This window comes from Sus scrofa, chromosome 10, assembly GCF_000003025.6.
Source record: "Sus scrofa isolate TJ Tabasco breed Duroc chromosome 10, Sscrofa11.1, whole genome shotgun sequence".
Lineage (NCBI taxonomy): Eukaryota > Metazoa > Chordata > Mammalia > Artiodactyla > Suidae > Sus > Sus scrofa.
The window spans coordinates 32577742-32595787 of record NC_010452.4 but is presented as its reverse complement, the minus strand read 5'-3'; the positions used below and the strand labels follow the sequence as shown (position 1 = coordinate 32595787).

The 18046-nt window shown below is 39.9% G+C and overlaps 1 protein-coding gene across 8 annotated transcripts in view; it reads left to right on the top strand.

Annotated features, from left to right (window-relative positions):
- UBAP1 (ubiquitin associated protein 1) overlaps positions 1 to 18046 on the top strand; it is a 73858-nt gene that overhangs the window by 30313 nt on the left and 25499 nt on the right. For all 8 annotated transcript variants that reach the window (XM_021064046.1, XM_021064048.1, XM_021064052.1 and 5 more), the window contains 1 exon segment: positions 7133 to 7173. In XM_021064046.1, coding sequence (XP_020919705.1) covers positions 7133 to 7173 — 41 coding nt within the window.

The following is an 18046-nucleotide window of genomic DNA, read 5'->3' as shown; positions in this document are numbered from 1 at the left end:
CTTAACCCATTGAGCCACCAGGAAACTCCAAGAATCCATTTAAATTTGGTGGAACTTCTTTAAAATATTCCCGATGTTAGCTTGTTTGGAAAATTATTTCTTAAATTAGAGCCTCTCCCAAGCCATTTACGTCTCAAAACCAGTGCTGCTTCTCAGAGCTGATGTTCAACAATATCAGTAAATATTAGGAACACAGATGAAAACACTAATTTCCTGTGCCTGTCTATGGGCATATTCCCAGCACTCAGTGCTGGATTCTTAGATTCTACTTCTTTCTCAACAGAGATTAAAAAAAACTCATTTCTCTTCTGTGCCTCTGTGGGAAGATTGAAGCTTCCAAGAATCTTGCTTCTGGTTTTAAAAGTCTCCCTGTATTGTTGTGGTTTATGTACATTATGATGACACTGAAACTTGTAAGAGTCTATGAAATGTCTTCTGGTACATATAAAAAAGTTTAGGAGTTCCCATCATGGCTTAGCGGTTACCGAACCTAACATTGATGAGAACTCAGGTTCGGCCCCTGGCCTCACTCAGTGGGTTAAGGATCTGGCATTGCTGTGAGGTGTGGTTAGGTCGCAGACACTGCTTGGATCCAGTGTTGCTGTGGTATAGGCTGGCGGCTGCAGCTCCGTTTGGACCCCTAGCCTGGGAACCTCCATATCTTGTGGGTGTGGCCCTAAAAAGGCAAAAAAAGGTTTGTTTCTTTTCAGTATGGTTTTTTTGGTTCTTTGAAATTTGATGATCCATGTACTTGATAATTTCAAATCTCCGTTAACTAGTAGAATGTCATCCAGAATATTTCATCCCCACATCTTGCTGGAAAACTGAAACTTTTAAAGTAAAGCTCTAAAGAAATTAAAAAGTTAATTTGTTTGCCCTACAGTGTTCAGAAGGCATAGAAAATTTTTATAAATTATTCCCAGTACTACCACCTAGAAGCAACCACTTTAATTTTTTTTTTTTTTTTTGATCTTTTTGTCTTTAGTCTTCTTAGGGCCGCACCCACACTACGTGCAGTTTTCCAGGCTAGGGGTGGAATCAGAGCTGCAGCTGCTGGCCTGTGCCACTGCCACAGCAGTGTGGAATCCGAGCCTCATCTGTGACCTACACCACAGCTCACAGCAATGCCGGGTCCTTAAACCCCCTGTTCGAGGCCAGGGAACAAACCCTTGTCGTCATGAATGCTGGTCAGGTTCGTTAGCATTGAGTCACTCCACTTTAAATATTTTTAATGTATTTCCTACTGATGTTTTTCTTACCACAAATTTTAAAATATAGCTTGTTTCTTTTACAGTCTGTGAATGTTTACTGTTTCCATAATACTTTTTATTGGGTTGAGCACAAACTTTGTCTTCTATTCAGTGTTCCGGTTAAGTCCATGGGCGTTAAGTACCCAGTAACTATCTGTGGGTGATAGAAATAGCGTGATGATTGTTGTTGACACTTATAAAACTATCCTTAAATGACACCTGGTGGCTAGTGGGCCTTATTGTGGGGACACCTCTACTACTACCTACAATGTGGGGTCACTGGACATTAAGACAAATATATGCCTCTTGCTACTGTTACTATTATCTGTCCTACTTTGTGCCCAATGTAGGACAGATAAATAAGTTGGGATGTAGAATAGGCTAGGCAAGTGCCTCTGTGAAGTGACCTTAGGTAAGTTACCATCAGGAATAGGCTATTGGAGGTGGTTTGTTGTGTTTGGTAGATGCTTTGTTTTCCCCCATTAAAGGGAGTTAATTTATTGTCCTTCAGATTATAAAAATTAATGAATACATTTCTCTTAGCAGTGAGTGAAATTATTATTTCACTCATAATAGCCATTATGAAAGTGAAAAAAATGTCACTCATCTTTCTCTTTCCCTTCCTCTATATCTAAATAATTGTTCTTTTGTTTGCACTGCTTACCAAATTCAGAGCTACTTTTTTGTTTTGGTAATAACTTTATTGATATAATTCATATATCATGCAGTTCAACCATTTAAGAATACAATTCAGTAGTGTTTAGTATATTCACAGTTTCGGAACCATTATTACTACAGTCAGTTTTAGAACATTTTCATCACTCCATAGAGAAACTTGGTACCTTCTAGTCGTGGTGACTACATTTTTTAAAAAGTTTTATTGAAATATAGTTAATCTAAAAGGTTGTGATAATTTCTCCTGTACAACAAAGTGATTCAGTTTGTTGAATCACTTTCAGATTCATTCTCTTTCAAACTCTTTTCCCACTTAGATTATCACAAACTACTGGGTAGAGTCCTCTGTGCTATACAACAGGTCCCTTTTGGCCAGTCATTCCACATAACGCATTGTGCATATGCCAATCCCAAACCCCCAGTCCGTCCCTCTCACCCCTACACCAGTCCCCTTTGGTAACCATAATATTTTCAAAGTCTGTGAGTCCCTTTTAGTTCTGCAAATAAGTTCATTTGTATCTTTTTTTAGATTCCACATTTTTAAGTCTTTCACTGTTTGAGTGACTTCACTTAGAATAATAGTTTCTGACTCCATCCATATTGCTGCAAATAGCATTATTTCACTTTTTTATGGCTGAGTAATATTCCATTGTATATATGTACCACATCTTCTTTATCCATTCTTCTGTTGATGGACATTTAGGTTGCTTCTATGTGTTGGGTATTTTGAATAGTGCTGCAGTGAATATTGGGGTGGATATATCTTTTTTAATTATGGTTTTTCCTCCATAGAGAAATTTGGTACTTTCCTAGCCACAGTGATGACATTTAAAAAACTGTGTGAGCCTTGCACTTTGTCTCTTAAATTTAGAAGGTTTTTTTTTTTTTTTGTCAGTTAAAGACAGTGTTAAGAAGTTCCCCTCGTGGCTCAGTGGTTAATGAATCCGACTAGGAACCATGAGGTTGCGGGTTCGATCCCTGGCCTTGCTCAGTGGGTTAAGGATCCGGCATTGCCATGAGCTGTGGTGTAGGTTGCAGACGCAGCTCGGATCCTGTGTTGCTGTGGCTCTGTTGTAGGCTGGTAGCTATGGCTCCAATTAGATCCCTAGCCTGGGAGCCTCCATATGCCACGAGAGTGGCCCAAGAAATGGCAAAAAGACCAAAAAAAAATAAAATAAAATAAAATAACATTATTTGATTTTTTTTTTTTTTTTTTTTTTTTTAATGGCCACAGCCATGGCATATGGAAGTTCTTGGGCCAGGGATTGAATCTGAGCTGCAGCTCTGACCTACCAGGCAGGTGGGAGTCAAACCCATGCCTCTGCAGTGACCTGAGCCATTGCAGTTGGATTTTTAATCCACTGTGCTACAGTGGGAACAACCCTGAATTTGTATTTTTCAACTTGTGTTTCATTCTTTCTCTTTAAAGGAATTTAAGCTGAGAGATAAACTGATTTATTTGCACTTAATTTTTTTCTTATTTCGTTTTTTAATTTGTAAGAAATCCATTGTTAGAAACCGTACTTGAGTTCCCTTTGTTTGGTTGGGAAGCAAACAGGTTGTTTGTTAAGAACCTGACATAGGGTTGTGAGGATACGGGTTTTGACCTTGCCTCACTTAGTGGGTTAAAGATGCGACATTTCCTCAAGGTGCGATGTAGGTCGCAGATGTGGCTTGGATCCAGCATTGCCGTGACTGTGGCATAGGCTGGTAACTGCAGCTCCCGTTTGACTCCTAGCCCAGGAACTTCCATATGCTGCAGGTACAGGCCTAAAATAAAGCACAACAAAAAAATATATATATTACTGTAGAAAACCTTTACCCTCAGGCAGAAAGCAAGCTACTAGAATTTGGTACAGCCCTATAGTTTGTTATTTTGAGTTTTGGCATTTTATTTATTTTAATTATTTTTATTTATTTATTTATTTATTTTTGCTGTTTTGGCCACATCTGCAGCACGTGGAAATTCCTAGGCCAGGGATCGAATCTGAGCTGAATTTACCACCTACACCACAGCTGTGGCAATGCCGGATACTTAACCTGCTGTGCTGTGTAAGGAATGAATCAGCTGCATGGTGGAGACAAGCCGGATCATTGACTCACTATACCACAGGGGGAACTCCTGAGTTTTGGCATTTAATTTTTTTGGCTGCGCCCATAGCATACAGAAGTTTCTGGGATAGGGATCAAACCCAAGCCATAGCAATGACAGTGCTGAACCTTTAGCCTCTAGGCCACCAGGGAGCTCCTGAATTTTGGCATTTTAAAAAGAAATTTCTGGAGTTCCTCTGGTTAAGAACTCGACTAGTATCCATGAGCATGCAGGTTCGATCCCTGGCCTCACTAAGTGGGTTAAGATGTTGCCTCAAGCTGCACTATAGGTTGCAAGCTGTGACTTAGATCTGGGGTTGCTGTGGCTGTGGTGTGCTGTGGTCTGATTTGACCCTGAGCCTGGGAACTTATGTATACCACAGGTGTGACTCAATAAAGACCAAAAAAAAAAAAAAAGAAGAAGAAATTTAATTCCACTCCTGTTTTGTTTGAGATTCATCCATGTTGGGGTGTATCATTGTATCACATAGAATCCATCCATTTAAAATGATGAGAGAGTTATGCAGTCACTGTCATACAATCATCATCACCACAGTCACATTTAGAACATTTTCATCATCTTGAAAAGAAATCCTGTATCTCTTAGCCATAATCTCATCCCCCTGAGTTAATTTTTATGTATGGTGCAAGGTGTGACCTGAGATTTAGGTATTTTTTGCATATGAATGTCTGGTACCATTTATTGAAACGATTGTCCTTTCCCCTTTGAATTGCCTTTGCACCTTTGTTGAAAATGAGTTGACAAAATATGCATGTGGGTCTATTTCTGTACTCTGTTCTTTTTGTGTGATGTCCTTATGCTATTTCCATACTGTCTTAATTACTGTAACTAAATAGTTAAGTCTTAGGTGGTAAATTCTCCAACTTTTCGCTTTCAGGGTTCTGGTTATTCTCTTTCCTTTGTCTTTCCATGTTAATTTTATAATCAGCTTGTCAGTTTATTAAAATCCTGTACAGATTTGTTTTGAGTAATTTCCACTTGATAGGGACAATAAACTCGCCTTCCTTAAAAAAACTTTCAGTGGAAAATACCAGCATACCTTGAAGATATTGTGGGTTCAGTTCCAGACCCACTGAAATAAAATGAATGTCCCAATAAAGCAAGTCACACAAGTTTTTTTGGTTGCTTAGTGCATTTTTTTGTGTGTCCTTTTTTTTTTTTTTTTTTGTCTTTTTGCAATTTCTCGGGCCGCTCCCGCAGCATATGGAGGTTCCCAGGCTAGGGGTCGAATCGGAGCTGTAGTCGCTGCCCTACACCAGAGCCACAGCAACGCAGGATCCGAGCCGCATCTGCAGCCTGCACCACAGCTCACTTTGCTGGATTGTTAACCCACTGAGCAAGGGCAGGGATTGAACCCGCAACCTCATCGTTCCTAGTCAGATTTGTTAACCACTTCGCCACGACGGGAACTTCTTTTTTTTTTTTTTTTGCTTTTTAGGGCCTCACTCTCGGCATGTGGAGGTTCGTAGGGTAGGGGTCTAATTGTAGTTACAGGTGCCGGCTTACGCCACAGCCAGAGATCTGAGCTGCATCTGCAAACTACACCACAGCTCATGGCAACGCTGGATCCTTAACCCACTGAGGTAGCGAGGCCAGGGATTGAACCTGCATCCTCATGGATACTAGCTGTGTTCTTAACCCGCTGAGCCACAATGGGAACTCCTCAGTGCATGTTAAAGTGTGTTTACACTATACCATAGTCTATTCAGTGTGTAATAGTAAAAGAAAAATAGTGTTGGAATTCCCAGGTGGCTCACCAGGTTAAGGATCCAGCATTATCATTGCTGAGGTTCTGGTTACCACTGTGGTGTGGATTCAATCCCTGGCCCAGGAACCTGTTCTTTTTTGGTCTTTTTTAGGGCAAAGTGAGCAAGTGCTCTTGGCAGAATGGCATCTTGGGCCTTAGATTTGCTCAGTGTGAGATTGAGCTTTCCTTCAATTTGCATAGTAAAGTGAAGTACAAATACAATTTTTTTTCCATTTTTTTATTACTCAAATGAATTTATCACATCTGTAGTTGTATAATGATCATAACAATCTGATTTCACAGGATTTCCATCCCATAGCCTAGGCACATCCCCCCACCCCCCAAAGTACAAATAAGATTGAGATATGTGCCTGTATATCATTTTGAGTATGCTTTGCGTTGTATTTTAGGTAATACAGGCTAATAGACCTGTCGAAAATTCATTATGCTTGTGTCTTAGGAAAGTTAAAGATAGAAACAGTGTATCAAGGGAAATAAACTTTTAGGTTGAAGAGCTCAGATTATTTGTGCAAGAAGAGGACTTTGTTCCTGCTTATATAGGGGCAAAGTGTGATGATGATATTAAGTTAGATGTGTGGTTTTATGTGTTTTCCCTCCTTTTTTTTTTTTTTTTGGAATTTTTATACACAATTAAAGCAGTGCAAAAGGTTGTATGTCATTGATTCCCTACTTCAGAAATTTCAGTCTTGTTATAGTTAATTGTCAGTTAAAGGTCTGTATTTATGTTTATTTACTTATTTAACTGAGTAAAATGGGGCATTTAAAAAATCCATTAATGACATATTTGTGGTTTATATCAGGAAGATAAGTTTTTAGTGTGTTTTTTCTTTTGACGGGTTGCATGTTAAATAAGTCAGTGGCTAGTTTGCTGTTTTAATAGTTTTTTTCAGAACATGCAGATTTCAGATATTTTGTTTTTCTCTAGAAAAATGGTTTCTCCCCCTTTATGCTCTTTTTTGAGACTTTGGGACTGAGGAGTTTGAGGGGATGTGGTCTCAATTTTCTTTTTTTTTTTTCTTCCTTCTTTTTAGGGCTGCAGCTGTGGTATATGGAGGTTCCCAGGCTAGGGGTGGAATCAGAGCTGCAGCTGATAGCCTATACCACAGCAGTTTGGGTCTGAGCCGCATCTGTGACCTACACCACAGCTCACAGCAATGCTGGATCCTTAACCACTGAGCGAGTCTGGGGATCAAACCTGAAACCTCATGGTTCCTAGTCCAGTTTGTTGCTGCTGCGCCACAGCGGGAACTCCCAATTTTGTTATAATGATTTGCTTATATCCTCTCAAGGCATAACGTGCTTAAGAAATATTTCTTTATTTTTCAGGTTCTAAATGGCTTCTAAGAAGTTGGGTGCAGATTTTCATGGTAAGTGAACTGTTAGATATCATGGTTTAAGGTTTTTTTGTTTGCTTGCTTTTTTTTTTTTTTTTTTTTTTTTTTTTTGCCTTTTTAGGGCTGCACCTGCAGCATATGGAGGTTCCCAGGCTAGGGGTCCAATTGGAGCTGGAGCTGCCAGCCTATGCCAGAGCCACAGCAATGCTGGATCTGAGCCACACCTTTGACCTGCACCATAGCTCATGGCAGTGCTGGATCCTTAACCCACTGAGCAAGGCCAGAGATTGAACCCACGTCCTCATGGATGCTAGTCAGGTTCGTTAACTGCTGAGCCATGATGGGAACTCCTCATGATTGAAGTTTTGATCTGACCAGAGAATTTGAAATCACATTAAGTAAGTGTTCCTCTTTATTTATTTATTTATTTTATTTTTTATCTTTTTGTTTTTGTCCTTTTTTTAAGGTCCACACCCTCGGCATATGGAGGTTCCCAGGCTAGGGGTCTAATTGGAGCTGTTGCTGCCAGCCTACGCCACAGCCATAGCCTTGTCAGATCTGAGCCGCATCTCACTGCAACTCCGGGTCCTTAACCCACTGAGCAAGGCCAGGGATTGAACCTGCAACCTCATGGTTCCTAGTCAAATTCGTTTCCACTGTGCCACAACGGGAACTCCCCTCTTTGTTTATTTAAATGAGCTACTTGAGAAAAATAAAGTTGTACAACAGTGCGGCATATACATTGGATAGGATTTCACGTAACTTTAATGAAGTATTCTTTCAAATGGATAGTTAAACTATCTTGGTGTTTATTGAACTTCACACTACTGGGGAGTTCTTACTGTGGTGTAGCAGGTTAAGGATCTAGTATTGTCTCTGGGGCATCGAAGGTTTGATCCCCAGCCCAGGGCAGTAGGTTGCCAAAGCTGAATTAAAGAAAAACGGAGCCGGTGTGGGGGGTACTCCTTTGGGTCTCAGTGTAACGAACCTAACTGGTAAGCATGAGGATGCGGGTTCAATCCCTGGCCTTGCTCAGTGGGTTAGAGATCCAGTGAAGCTGTGGTGTAGGTTGCAGACATGGCTCGGATCACGGCTGTGGCTGTGGCTGTGGCTGGCAGCTGCAGCTCCAGTTCCACCCCTAGCCTGGGCACTTCCATATGCTGTGAGTGCGGCCCTAAAAAGCAAAAAAAAAAAAAAAAAAAAAAAAAAAAAAAATAGGAAAAGAATCTACCAGATATGGATAGGGAGCTTGCCTGTTTCTGTTGTTGTTCCACAGTATTTTGAAATGTTGCTATTCCCTTTCTTATTCCCTGGTTCATCTCTTCTCCATCTCAGGTGTGAAAAATTCTAAGCCTTTAACTAGCATTTTATAATGGTTTAGGTATTTTCCTCCCATAAAAGGAAGTAATTTACTACAAATAAGACATGATTAGCAGATCAGTATATTATGGAAGTATCAGTAGTAATCACAATTTTGCATTTGAAACTAATAGTCTATTATCTTTTTCTAAGATATGATGTTCCAAAATAGAATACATTAATAAGCTTTATTGTCTGCATTTGGGAGGAATGGAGGTGCTGAAGAAGTTAAAATTAGACCCTTTTTTCATATAGTGGAAGAGAAGAATTAAACATGAGAATTATCCAGACAACACATACTTTAAAAGAGGTTTTAAAATTAATCTTCCTTTTTTAAAAAATCATGTCATTCTAAAAATGATTTGCTAGACTATAGGGCACCATGTGTCATTGTGCTCTTCTGATCTACAAATGGTTGCTTGATAATATCAACTGAGACAGGGTGATGTAGCAGTTACTGTGGTTTTTAACTTGCTTGTATGTTCTGTACAACAGCTTTAGTATTTTGAACTGCTCTTGTGCAAATACATATATTGCTTGCATATGTTTGTTAAATCCTTTTGGAGTTAAATCATTCCAACTCCAGAGTTTGCATTCTGTATAATGGCTCATGGGTCAGATCTTCCATGTGAGCTGTCTCCATTGTTTAAGTATTATTACAGGCTCTTTCAGAGTGTTCAAATGATACAGAGAGGCAGATCTATAGTTGTCTCTGGAGCACTTTTTCAAGGGAAGAGAGAGGGCAGAGCCAAGGAAAGAAGAAAGACCTAGGGAGAAAAAATGGCAAAATTGAAAATTTTTAATTTAAAATGTTACTTCAAAAGTTAGGTTTTCTATCTTGACTCTTTGGAAACTCATTTTTAATTAGAGTGAAAATAAATTGGACCTCAACTTATGTCTTCCAGCTAAACAATCCACAGAGAAGATTATAACTCTGAAGTTACCTAATCAGTAAAGACTTATTTTTTTAGGACTTCCTCAATCTCTTTACAATCTTAACCAAAATTTTATTGTTTAAATGAAACATTCTGCCTGAGTAAAATTTGAGAAAAAGATTTTCTCTTTCTCTCTTTGACATCTTCTGCTTTAATCTGTTGAGCTCCTATTTGAATTTTAGTGGCTTTAGTTGGTTTTTTAAAATAAAAATCTTATTTTTAGATATCATGTAGTTTAGCGAATAGGTGGGGAATATTTAATAGGCAATCCATTAGGCATCAGAGTGCAGGGAATCAAATTCAGCCTGGCCTTAGAAGGCTGAAATTAGAAAGCCAGGAAACTAAGGCTACTATTTCCTCCATCTCTCACTGCTTTTCTCTGCAGATGTGCTCCATTTTTATTCTTCTTTTTATAGACTTGCTTTCGTGGCCTGTTTGCATAGGGTGCACAGAGCCAAAAATGGCTATCCCACTTAGGGTGCTGCTTGCTACTTGATCTTTGAGCTTAAGTTACTAGCATCATAAAGCTGAAGTTTTTGTATCTTTTGGTCAGGGGAGTATCTGATAGGCACATTTTGGTTTATGAGCCTTTGGGTTTGTTCCCCCTAAGTTAGGTATTATCTGACTGGCCCTTTGTGGGTTAGAGAATGTGTGTGTTTGTAATTCTTCTAGAGCATTTGGGGTATTGACAAGGAGATAACTGCTCTCATGACTGGATATGAATTTTTTTTTTTTTTTTTTTGTCTTTTTGCTATTTCTTGGGCCGCCCCTGCGGCATGTGGAGGTTCCCAGGCTAGGGGTCGAATCGGAGCCATAGCCACCGGCCTACGCCAGAGCCACAGCAACGCGGGATCTGAGCCGAGTCTGCAACCTACACCACAGCTCACGGCAACACCGGATCGTTAACCCCCTGAGCAAGGACAGGGACCGAACCCGCAACCTCATGGTTCCTAGTCAGATTCATTAACCACTGCGCCATGATGGGAACTCCTGGATATGAATTTTTTTGAATTTTTTGTGTAAATATTTGGGCTGACTAGATCTTGTGCTGTGTTGTCTTATGACTAGTACTTTATTTTTGCTCAAGTTCATTCTTTTCAACTGAGATTGAACTTCTTCCACTGACATTAAGAACCACACACCTAGAGTTCCCATCGTGGCGCAGCAGAAATGGATCTGACTAGGAACCATGAGGTTGCGGGTTCTATTCCTGGCCTCGATCAGTGGGTTAAGGATCTGGTGTTGCCGTGAGCTGTGGTGTGGGTCGCAGATGCAAATCGGATCCTGTGTTGCTGTGGCTGTGGTGTAGGCCAGCAGTTGTAGCTCTGATTCCACCCCTAGCCTGGGAACCTCCATATGCCACATGTGCAGCCATAAAAAGCAAAAAAAACCAAACAAACAAAAAAAAACCCCACATACCCAGAATTTCTGTCGTGTCTCAGTGGAAACAAATATCACTAGGATCCATGAGGATGCAGGTTCAATCCCTGGCCTCGCTCAGTGGGTGAAGATTCCAGCATTGCTGTGAGCTGTGGTGTAGGCTGGCAGCTGTAGCTCTGATTTGACCCCTAGCCTGGGAACCTCCATATGCTGAGGGTGCAGCCCTAAAAAGACCCCCAAAAAAAAAAGAACCACATTCCTCTAAGTAAGAGAGTAAGAGATATAAACAGTTACTTCTCAAGGACCTTTACAAATATTGTCCTTATGTTTAAATTGCAAACCTTTGCCACAGTTTAATGAATATCAGTCCTCTTTAATATTTAACTCAAAAATCTTAATCCTTTTTAATTTTTAACTCATTTTCCATTTATTTCATCTAAGAAAAAAAAATGTCTGGAAGTATTTTTTTTTAATTTTTAAATTCTTTTTTTTTTTTTTAATTTATTTGTTTCCCACTGTACTGCATGGGGGCCAAGTTACACATACATGTATACATACTTTTTCTTCCCATTGTTGTGTTTCGATGTAAGTATCTAGACATAGTTCTCAATGCTACGCAGCAGGATCTCATTGTAAATCTGTTCCAAGAGCAATAGTTTGAATCTGTTAACCCCAAGCTCCCCATCCCTCCCCCCCTCCCCCTGGGCAGCCACAAGTCTATGATTTTCTTTTCTGTTCATTTGTGCTGTATATTAGATTCCAGTTATAAGTGATATCATAGGGTATTTGTCTTTCTTACTTATTTCACTCAGTTTGAGAGTCTCTGGTTCCATCCATATTGGTGCAAATGGCATTATGTTGTTCTTTTTTATGGATGAGTAGTATTCCCCATCTTCCTAAATGTCTTCTGTCAATGGACATTTGGGTTGTTTCCTTGTCTTGGCCATTGTCAATAGAGCTGCAATGAACATGCAGGTGCATGTGTCTTTTTCAAGGAAAGTTTTGTCTAAATATATGCCCGAGAGTGGGACTGCTGGGTCATGTGGCAGTTCTATGTATAGATTTCTACAGTACCTCCAGGAGTTCCCGTGGTGGCGCAGTGGTTAACGAATCCGACTAGGAACCACGAGGTTGCGGGTTCGGTCCCTGCCCTTGCTCAGGGGGTTAACGATCCGGCGTTGCCGTGAGCTGTGGTGTAGGTTGCAGACGCGGCTTGGATCTCACGTTGCTGTGGCTCTGGTGTAGGCCAGTGGCTACAGCTCCGATTCGACCCCTAGCCTGGGAACCTCCATATGCCGCGGGAGCGGCCCAAGAAATAGCAAAAAGACAAAAAAAAAAAAAAAAAAAAAAAAAAATACAGTACCTCCATACTGTTCTCCATAGTGTCTGTACCAGCTTACATTCCCATCAACAGTGCAGGAGGGTTTCCCTTTTTTCCACAACCTTCCAGCACTTGTTATTTGTGGACTTCTTAAGGATGGCTATTCTGACTGGTGTGAGGTGGTATCTCATGGTAGTTTTGATTTGCATTTCTCTAATAATCAGGGATGTTGAGCATTTTTTCATGTGCTTGTTGACCATCTATATATCTTGATTGGAGAACAGTCTATTCAGGTCTTTTGCCCATTTTTCCATTAGGTGGTTGGCTTTTTGGTGTTGTTGTATATATAAGTTGCTCGTATATTCTAGAGATTAAGCCCTTGTCTGTTGCATCGTTTGAAACTATTTTCTCCCACCCCGTAAGTTGTCTAGTATTTTCTTCTTTTTTTTTTTTTTTTTTTTTTTTTTTTTTTTTTTTAGGGCCTCACCTCCGGCATATGGAAGTTCCCAGGCTAGGGGTTGAATCAGAGCTACAGCTGCCAGCCTATGCCATAGCCACAGCAGCTCAGGCTCCCCAAACAGCTAGGCCAGGGATCGAACCCACATACTCATGGATCCTAGTCGACAGGAACTCCGAAATACTTTTCGGTTTCTACTAAGATATTGAAGTGCTTTTTCTGCTCAGTGATAGGAAAAGATAGTTTATTTTTGGCCACACCCTTGACATTTGGAAGTTCCTGGGCCAGGGATCAGACTCATGCCATAGAAGTGACCTGAGCCATTGCACTGACAATGCTGGATCCTTAACCTGTTGAGCCATAAGAGAACTCCTGTTTGCAACGTTTTGACTATGATATGCCTTGGTGTGATTTTGTATATTTATCCTGCTTGGAGTTAGCTAAACTTGTTGAATCTGTGGGTTGATGTTTTCTGCCACTTTTGAAAAATTTGCAGCCATTATCTTTTCTTACATTTCCTTTGCCCCATCTCTCTTTTATCTTTTTGAGACTCTAATTACATATGCATTAGGCTGTTTGATATTGTCCCAGATCTCTCTCAAGGCTCTGTTACATTTTTTTCCCTTTGTGTTTCAATTCTTTTAATTTCTTTTGAACTAATTTCAAATTATTCGATTCTTTTCTCAGTATTGTCTTCTGACTAGCATAGCCTGACTTATGAACTATCAAAAACATTTTGCTCTGATAAGGCATTTTTCATTTCCATTTGTCTCTATTTCCATCTCTGTTGAAGTTGCTAATCTGTTCACACATGTTCACCTTTTCCATTAGGTCTTTTAACATATTTATTATAGTTACTTTAAACTTTTTTTTTTTTTGGTCTTTTTTGTCTTTTTGCTATTTCTTGGGCCGCCCCTGCGGCATGTGGAGGTTCCCAGGCTAGGGGTCGAATCGGAGCCATAGCCACCGGCCTACGCCAGAGCCACAGCAACTCGGGATCCGAGCCGCGTCTGCAACCTACACCACAGCTCACGGCAACGCCGGATCGTTAACCCCCTGAGCAAGGGCAGGGACCGAACCCGCAACCTCGTGGTTCCTAGTCGGATTCGTTAACCACTGCGCCATGACGGGAACTCCTAAACTTTTCTGATAATTCCAATATCTTGGCTATCCCTGCATTTGGATCTGATGACCAGTTCCTTCTCTCTTGATAATGAATCACACATTTTCTTGCTTTTTTTGTATGTTTTATTTTTTATTTAATGCCATACTTCATATCCTGTAGTGATATCTGTATAATTGTGTGTGTCCATTTATTGATCCTAATTTTGCCGTCTTACCTTTCTTATAGCTTTAAGGTAATGATACTCAGTCAGAATTGCAGTTTTTCACTTAGTTTTAAATCAATATGTTCTATTCTTCATTTTCAAAAACTTCTTAGTCTTTTTAGTGCTGCGCCTGTGGCATATGGAGGTTCCCAGGCTAGGGATCCATTCGGAACTGTAGCTGCTGGCCTGCACCACAGCCACAGCAACGCCAGATCCAGTCCGCATATGCAACCTACACCACAGCTCACGGCAACGCTGGATTCTTAACCCACTGATCGAGGCCAGAGATCGAACCCAAGTCCTCATGGATGCTAGTAGGGTTTGTTAACCACTGAGCCACAATGGGAACTCCAAAAACCTCAATTTTAATTCTTAGTAAAATTTGAATTAAGCATAATCCAGTTGCTACTTGTATTAGGAATTTCTCCCGTCACACGGAATTACCTTTTTTCAAAAAAACAGGTCATAAGATCATGAACATAACAGCAATTTAGAAAGAAAGAAGACAGAATGAAACCTTCCCAGAGTTTATCCTGAATCATATACACATTCAGCCCAGTCCCTTCCACTACAGTATATAATGCCAAGAGATAGGCAAAATATGATTTCAAGGAACTGTGACAGACACAGTTGCTAGAGATCCACGTACTTTCTTTTTCTAATTGGAACTTAGGAAAATGGGCTCAGAAATCTTAGAAAAATTTTCAGTAATAGGGACTGAAACTAAAAGGTATTTGGAGGGAGTTCCCGTTGTGGTGCAGTGGAAATGAATCTGACTAGTATCCATGAGGATGTGGGTTTGATCTCTGGCCTTGCACAGTGGGTCAGGGATCTGCTATCGTGGTGTGGGAGCTGTGGTGTAGGTCGCAGACGCGGCTCAGATCCCTCCCCTGTGGCTGTGGCTGTGGTATAGGCTAGCAACTGTAGCTCCAATTCGACCCCTAGCCTGAGAACTTCCATATGCTGTGAGTGCAGCCCTAAAAAGCAATGTATGTATATATTACATGTAATAAAAAAATATAGATATTTGGAGATTGGCCAGAAAGTTATTAGCCACAATGTTTAATTCTCTGGGCCAGGTGGTTGAGTTTTTATTGACTCTATTTACAAAATGTATTGAGAAACAATAGAAATTGATGTCTTTAAGTAGATATTCTGTTATATTGGATAAAAACAGATAGTTCCTCTGGTATGATTGGTCATATTTGCAGAAATCTTCTTTGTAATCCTCACAGCAGCATATTCATTGTACTATGGTACTCTCTGTCCATTATTCAAAAAGTTGCTTTTTTTGTTTTTGCTTTCTCTTAAATACAAAAATTTTTTGCCCTTTAGTCCACCCCCTCCTCCCAGTAATCACAAAACTATTTACTCATTCCCTATTAACAAAGTTTAGTGGTGGGGTGGCTGAAGGTCAGGAAGTGTGCTAAATCACCTCTGCATTGGCTTTGTTGTCGAAATGAAGAACTGCTTTTTAAAGCAGTTACCTGTAATTGGTGCTAATGAGGGGAAATGTCTGTTATTTAAAGGTGTTTTCCTTGATCTGGCCTAAGCCAGGGCCTAGTTTCATTTTATAGAATATAAGTCCTTACTGTCATAGTTCCTAACTGAAAGGTAGGCAAGGAAACAATACCTTTTGTGAAAGATACTATCATTTAGCTCAGAGAGCTTAAGTATAGTACTTTTTTTAGTTTTCCCCCCGCAGCTCCCCATTACCAATCTATAACAGAACTGTTCATTTAAGAAAATTTTGGTAGTATTAATGTGGGTAGGTTTTTGTATATTTATATGTCATATATGCATGTATAATTATAAATAGGATTTTTTCTAATATATTATGTCATATAGTTAATCCCCTTTAAATGTATACTTAAAATTTTCTTAAAAGATTTAATTTGGTGGTTATTAACTTGACCATAAACATTCTAGTGCTTCTTAGAAAACACTAGTTTGAGGGAGTTCCCTTTGTGGTGCCTCGGAAATGAATCCAACTAGTGTCTATGAGGATGCGGGTTTGATCCTGGCCTTGTTCAGTGGGTTGGGGATCTGTCGTTGCTGTGAGCTATGGTGTAGATGACAAAGGTGGCTCAGATCCCACGTTGCTGTGGCTGTGGTATAGGCTGGCAGCTATAGCTCTGATTTGACCCCTAGCCTGGGAACCTCCATATGTTGTGGGTGCGGCCCTAAAAAGTGGGGGTAAAACAAAAAGCTGCTAGTTTGAGCTTTTTTTTTTTTTTTAATTAGGGCACTAGCTAAAGTTAGAGTCTTAACTTTTGACAACATCTGAGCACTTGTTTTTAGACATAAAAATTCTCTAAAATTAAAAGAGCTTTACTTTTAATCTCTACAATATAAAGCATTTTATAAATGGCAGAAGGTTTTAGTGTTGCAACCAACTCTTAGTTTTGTTGGCAAGCTGTGATGGCACCTGATACTTTTTTTGGGGGGGGGGCACCTGTTACATTTTTGTGACTTTGTCCCAAACCTTAGAAATATGTTTATCTTGGAGTTCCCATCGTGGCGCAGTGGTTAACGAATCCAACTAGGAACGATGAAGTTGCAGACTCGATCCCTGGCCTTTCTCAGTGGGTTAAGGATCTGGCATTGCTGTGAGCTGTGGTATAGATCGAAGACGTGGCTTGGATCCCATGTTGCTGTGGCTGTGGTGTAGGCTGACGGCTACAGCTCTGATTGGACCCCTAGCCTGGGAACCTCCATATGCTGTGGGTGTGGCCTTAAAAAAATACAAAACAAACAAAAAAAGAAATATGCTTGTCTTGCATGAGTACTCTGTTAAAACAGTTTCATGACTAGCTTTGCCAGTTTAGGTAAATCATTTTGAATTTTAATAAATATTAATTGAATATGAGTTGGTGTGTGAGAGTTAAATACAAGAGAAGTATAAGACCATGTCTTTTTTATTTATTCTCATTGAGCATATCTCATCTGCCAGACATTATACTGAGCTTAAGGGACACTTAAATTCTTGATCAGAGTCTCTAGGTGGAGTATAAGAAAATAAATATAAATCAGAGTGATAAGACCTGAGGTGATGGTATGAACAGGTGTTCTGAGATTGAGAAGGGAGTTGTTCTTAAGTCGATTCTTAAAGGATGAGACATAATTAATCAAGTGAATAAGGGTGCGAATGTGACAGGCATTGCCAGCTAAGAAATAGCGTTTATAAAGGTATTGATCAATTGGAAACTTTCCTAGAGTGTTAATAATTATGGTTATGCACCAGAAGAATTATTAAATTGAACACAGTTGTGGATTTAATTTGGTGAGTGAGAGATGGTTAAAATGTTTTAATTCTAGCTAGAAGATATATGGGAAAGAACAACCTCTCCTTCAAGGGTGGGAGCAGGGGCCTTCTTCCTGTGGGAGGGTTTCAGGTATATCAGAACAGTATCTACCTTGGAAGATGGGAAAGATGACAAGATTATGAATGTATCTTGAGCTTGGTAACTCTTGAAATCTACAGAGTTTTTAGAAGAGCATTCTCTCCTGGAAGAGGTGTAACTGTCTTACTCGGTCCCTGTGCTCAAGAAAATATACTAGTGTGAAGCCTAGAAACAAACGTTGTTTTACTAGTTGCTAATCTGCAAAAAGCAAAATTTATTTTAATCAGCTATATTTCATTATCCCTGATGCTTCAGTCAGTAAGTTAGCCCCAAACCTGGTCCAGAAAAGAAATCATAATCTTAGTTTGGAATATATACCTAGTGAGAATCATATACAGGAGCCACTCTCATTTTGTCTGATCCTATGGATCAATGATAGTCTTGACCTTTATGTGTTATGTATTATTACTCATCTGTGATGGGCAGAGAACTTTTAGAGAGTTAAAGCAGTTGAGTTGTGTATGGCTTGTGTTTCCTGATAATCCTGTTCTGATTCCCATGGTCTTGTCTGGTTTTCCTTTTTTCATAAGTGCTGTGCTTCTTAAATATTTCTCTCTCTCCAGAATATAGTCTTAAAAACAAATCTAGGAGTTCCTGTCGTGGCTCAGCGATTAACAAACCCGACTAGCATCGATGAGGACACGGTTTCGAGCCCTGGCTTCGCTCAGTGGATTAAGAATCTGGCGTTGCCATGAGCTGTGGTGTAGGTCACAGAGGCGGCT